Source organism: Oncorhynchus tshawytscha, linkage group LG10 (genome assembly GCF_018296145.1).
Source record: "Oncorhynchus tshawytscha isolate Ot180627B linkage group LG10, Otsh_v2.0, whole genome shotgun sequence".
Classification (NCBI taxonomy): Eukaryota; Metazoa; Chordata; class Actinopteri; order Salmoniformes; family Salmonidae; genus Oncorhynchus; species Oncorhynchus tshawytscha.
The window spans coordinates 84,212,445-84,217,985 of record NC_056438.1 but is presented as its reverse complement, the minus strand read 5'-3'; the positions used below and the strand labels follow the sequence as shown (position 1 = coordinate 84,217,985).

Here is a 5,541-nt window from a genome sequence, read left to right as displayed (position 1 = left end):
CACACACCCACTACCCCTCCTACACAGGTACACACACACACCCACTACCCCTCCTACAACCCTTTCACAGTGATTGTTTAAGTGTATGTGTGTGTAGGCTTGTCATTCCAGGACTTCTACCAGCGTTGTCGGGAAGCCTTCCTGGTGAACTCTGACCTCACCCTGCGTACCCAGCTCACAGAGTTCAGAGACCACAAACTCATCCGCACACGCAAGGTACACTCACGCACACACGCGCACACACACAGCTTCAACCTGAAATGGACTAATTTTTCCCATGATCCCTCAGGGTGCTGATGGAGTGGAGTACCTGCTGGTTGCTGTGGAGACCAGCACGCTGACTGACTTCCTGGAGAAAGAAGTAGAGTGAGGAGAGGAGCAGACATCATGTTCCGTCTTTTTCTCCAACCCAAGAGAACTGGGCCTCACTGGATCAGACAACTGGGCGGTATTGATAACGGGTCTCGTAGGGTCAGAGAACTGGGCCTCACTGGGTCAGATAACTGAGCGGTATTGATAACGTCTCGTAGGGTCAGATAACTGAGCGGTATTGATAACGTCTCGTAGGGTCAGATAACTGAGCGGTATTGATAACGTCTCGTCGGAGTCGTTTTTCCTTTTAGATCATAATGATTACAGGGACGACCTGATCCTAAATCAGCTCTGAGACACGTTAAGAATACGGCTGTGATCACATTGGTGTTAACTAATTACCAGAGGGCCCAGTTTGGGTTAAGAAACACTGCCTGTAGTTAGCGTCATCTGCTCTTTAGGCCAAAGTCAATTTCCACTATGTTGCTTTGACCTGGCCTTTTCAGTGCAGAGGATGTACACATTCCCTGTTCGTGCTTTTGATGACATTTGTTTAGTCTTATTGACCACCTCTTTGGAAATCTGTAGCGCTGTTGTCTGTCAACTCTTCACATTCAGTAAAAAATAATAAAATGTATTTCAGTATCTTTATTTACACAGCAGTTATCAAAAACTCATTCTGATTAAAGAAAAGGCAAACTGAATACGTGCTGGTTTTACAGCTTCAGACCAGAGTTTCTCAACCCAGAGGCTCAACATCGTGAGACCTCTCTGAAACGGACCCAACAGACCAGGTTGGGGGTTTCAGAAGTCAATAAAAATCTACCTTAGTTAACTTTTCTCGACATCTAAAAGGCACAATCTAGATGGGAGCCAATGTCTGAAGTAGCTGAACGTTGTTTCTCCAACCTCCATGAAACTGACACGTTTTAATTTGTCAAAAGTCAACTTTATATTTAAGGAGTACCTTTAACGATCTGGCCTTAATGGCCATGCACTCTTATCTGGACACTTTCTAAAATGATCCGCCACTAGTCTGTTCAACATCTCTTTCGTGTCGTCTGAGATCCCTAAAGATTGGAAAGCTGCCGCGGTCATCCCTCTTCAAAGGGGGAGACACTCTAGACCCAAACTGCTACAGACCTATATCTATCCTACCCTGCCTGTCTAAAGTCTTTGAAAGCCAAGTTAATAAACAGATCACTGACCATTTCGAATCCCACCGTACCTTCTCCGCTATGCAATCTGTTTTCAGAGCTGGTCATGGGTGCACCTCAGCCACGCTCAAGGTCCTAAACGATATCATAACCGCCATCGATAACAGACAATACTGTGCAGCCGTCTTCATCGATCTGGCCACAAGGCTTTCAACTCAATCATGGCGGACCAACCAAGAACATGCAGAATACCAAACAAATTAATCTACTATTTAAAGTTAATTAGGCAAGTCAGTTAAGAACAATTTTATATTTACAATGACGGCCTACACCGGCCAAACCCAGACGATGCTGGGCCAATTGTGCGCCTCCTTATGAATATCAAATAATTTTATTTGTCACATACACATGGTTAGCAGATGTTAATGCGAGTGTAGCGAAATGCTTGTGCTTCTAGTTCCGACAATGCAGTAATAACCAACAAGTAATCTAACTAACAATTCCAAAACTACTGTCTTATACACAGTGTAAGGGGATAAAGAATATGTACATAAAGATATATGAATGAGTGATGGTACAGAGCAGCATAGGCAAGATACAGTAGCTGATATCGAGTACAGTATATACATATGAGATGAGTATGTAAACAAAGTGGCATAGTTAAAGTGGCTAGTGATACATGTATTACATAAGGATGCAGTCGATGATATAGAGTACAGTATATACGTATGCATATGAGATGAATAATGTAGGGTATGTAACATTATATAAGGTAGCATTGTTTAAAGTGGCTAGTGATATATTTTACATTTTACATCATTAAAGTGGCTGGAGTAGAGTCAGTGTCAGTGTGTTGGCAGCAGCCACTCAATGTTAGTGGTGGCTGTTTAACAGTCTGATGGCCTTGAGATAGAAGCTGTTTTTCAGTCTCTCGGTCCCAGCTTTGATGCACCTGTACTGACCTCGCCTTCTGGATGATAGCGGGGTGAACAGGTAGTGGCTCGGGTGGTTGATGTCCTTGATGATCTTTATGGCCTTCCTGTAACATCGGGTGGTGTAGGTGTCCTGGAGGGCAGGTAGTTTGCCCCCGGTGATGCGTTGTGCAGACCTCACTACCCTCTGGAGAGCCTTACGGTTGAGGGCGGTGCAGTTGCCATACCAGGCGGTGATACAGCCCGCCAGGCTGCTCTCGATTGTGCATCTGTAGAAGTTTGAGTGCTTTTGGTGACAAGCCAAATTTCTTCAGCCTCCTGAGGTTGAAGAGGCGCTGCTGCGCCTTCTTCGCGATGCTGTCTGTGTGAGTGGACCAATTCAGTTTGTCTGTGATGTGTATGCCGAGGAACTTAAAACTTGCTACCCTCTCCACTACTGTTCCATCGATGTGGATAGGGGGGTGTTCCCTCTGCTGTTTCCTGAAGTCCACAATCATCTCCTTAGTTTTGTTGACGTTGAGTGTGAGGTTATTTTCCTGACACCACACTCCGAGGGCCCTCACCTCCTCCCTGTAGGCCGTCTCGTCGTTGTTGGTAATCAAGCCTACCACTGTTGTGTCGTCCGCAAACTTGATGATTGAGTTGGAGCGTGCGTGGCCACGCAGTCGTGGGTGAACAGGGAGTACAGGAGAGGGCTCAGAACGCACCCTTGTGGGGCCCCAGTGTTGAGGATCAGCGGGGTGGAGATGTTGTTGCCTACCCTCACCACCTGGGGGCGGCCCGTCAGGAAGTCCAGTACCCAGTTGCACATTGCGGGGTCGAGACCCAGGGTCTCGAGCTTGATGACGAGCTTGGAGGGCACTATGGTGTTAAATGCCGAGCTGTAGTTGATGAACAGCATTCTCACATAGGTATTCCTCTTGTCCAGATGGGTTAGGGCAGTGTGGTTGAGATTGCATCGTCTGTGGACCTATTTGGGCGGTAAGCAAATTGGAGTGGGTCTAGGGTGTCAGGTAGGGTGGAGGTGATATGGGCCTTGACTAGTCTCTCAAAGCACTTCATGATGACGGAAGTGAGGGCTACGGGGCGGTAGTCTTTTAGCTCAGTTACCTTAGCTTTCTTGGGAACAGGAACAATGGTGGCCCTCTTGAAGCATGTGGGAACAGCAGACTGGTATAGGGATTGATTGAATTGAATATGTCCGTAAACACACCGGCCAGCTGGTCTGCGCATGCTCTGAGGGCGCGGCTGGGGATGCCGTCTGGGCCTGCAGCCTTGCGAGGGTTAACACGTTTAAATGTCTTACTCACCTCGGCTGCAGTGAAGGAGAGTCCGCATGTTTCCGTTGCAGGCCGTGTCAGTGGCACTGTATTGTCCTCAAAGCGGGCAAAAAAGTTATTTAGTCTGCCTGGGAGCAAGACATCCTGGTCCGTGACTGGGCTGGATTTCTTATTGTAGTCCGTGATTGACTGTAGACCCTGCCACATGCCTCTTGTGTCTGAGCCGTTGAATTGAGATTCTACTTTGTCTCTGTACTGAGGCTTAGCTTGTTTGATAGCCTTGCGGAGGGAATAGCTGCACTGTTTGTATTCGGTCATGTTACCAGTCACCTTGCCCTGATTAAAAGCAGTGGTTCGCGCTTTCAGTTTCACGCGAATGCTGCCATCAATCCACGGTTTCTGGTTAGGGAATGTTTTAATCGTTGCTATGGGAACGACATCTTCAATGCACGTTCTAATGAACTCGCACACCGAATCAGCGTATTCGTCAATGTTGTTATCTGACGCAATACGAAACATCTCCCAGTCCACGTGATGGAAGCAGTCTTGGAGTGTGGAATCAGCTTGGTCGGACCAGCGTTGGACAGACCTCAGCGTGGGAGCTTCTTTTTTTAGTTTCTGTCTGTAGGCAGGGATCAACAAAATGGAGTCGTGGTCAGCTTTTCCGAAAGGGGGGCGGGGCAGGGCCTTATAAGCGTCACGGAAGTTAGAGTAACAATGATCCAAGGTTTTTCCACCCCTGGTTGCGCAATCGATATGCTGATAAAATTTAGGGAGTCTTGTTTTCAGATTAGCCTTGTTAAAATCCCCAGCTACAATGAATGCAGCCTCCGGATAAATGGATTCCAGTTTGCAAAGAGTCAAATAAAGTTCGTTCAGAGCCATCGATGTGTCTGCTTGGGGGGGATATATACGGCTGTGATTATAATCGAAGAGAATTCCCTTGGTAGATAATGTGGTCGACATTTGATTGTGAGGAATTCTAAATCAGGTGAACAGAAGGATTTGAGTTCCTGTATGTTTCTGTGATCACACCACGTCTCACCATGTCTCATTAGCCATAAGGATTGGACTCCCAATCACGGCCGGTTGTGATACCCTGGTTCGATTCCAGGCTGTGTCTGTAGTGATGCTTCTAGCACTGAGATACAGTGCCTTAGACTGCTGTGCCACCTGGGAGCCCAAAACTAACATAACAAATTAGGGGAAAACCCACACTGAGTGTACAAAACATTAAGAACACCTTCCTAATATTGAGTTACACTAACTTTTGTCCTCATGACAGCCTCCATTCATCAGAACATGGACTCTACAAGGTGTCGAAAGCGTTCCACAGGGATGCTGGTCCATGTTGACTCCAATGCTTCCCACAGTTGGGTCAAGTTGGCTGGATGTCCTTTGGGTGGTGGACCATTCTTGATAAACACCGGAAACTGTTGAGGGGGAAAAACCCAGCAGCATTGCAGTTCTTGACTCAAACTGGTGCGCCTAGAACTGGGGAGGCTCGTGGTAATGGCTAGAGGGGAAAGGTATCAAACACATGGTTTTCATGCCGTTCCAGCCATTATGAGGCGTCCTCCAATCACCAGTCTCCTGTGGTTCAAAGGCACTTCAATCTCTTGTTTTGCCAATTCTCCTTCAATGGCACACATACAATCATCTCAAGACTTAAATCCTTATTTAACCCGTCTCCTCCCCTTCATCTACACTGATTGAAGTGGATTTAACAAGTGACATCAATAAGGGATCATAACTTTCACCTGGTCAGTCTCATGGAAGGAGCAGGTGTTCCTAATGTTTTGTACAGTGTATATTTGCTATTACTAACAATGACCATCCAGTTTGGGAGAATACAAAAGG

The 5,541-nt window shown here is 46.7% G+C and overlaps 1 protein-coding gene across 2 annotated transcripts in view; it reads left to right on the top strand.

The window, feature by feature from the left end:
• Positions 1-967, top strand: part of orc2 (origin recognition complex, subunit 2) — a 22,203-nt gene extending 21,236 nt beyond the window's left edge. For both annotated transcript variants that reach the window (XM_042329273.1, XM_042329274.1), the window contains exons 16-17: positions 98-216; positions 290-967. In XM_042329273.1, the coding sequence (XP_042185207.1) occupies positions 98-216; positions 290-370 (200 nt within the window). In that variant the 3' untranslated portion in view covers positions 371-967. The remainder of the gene's footprint in view (positions 1-97; positions 217-289) is intronic.
• The last annotated feature ends 4,574 nt before the right edge of the window (positions 968-5,541 follow it).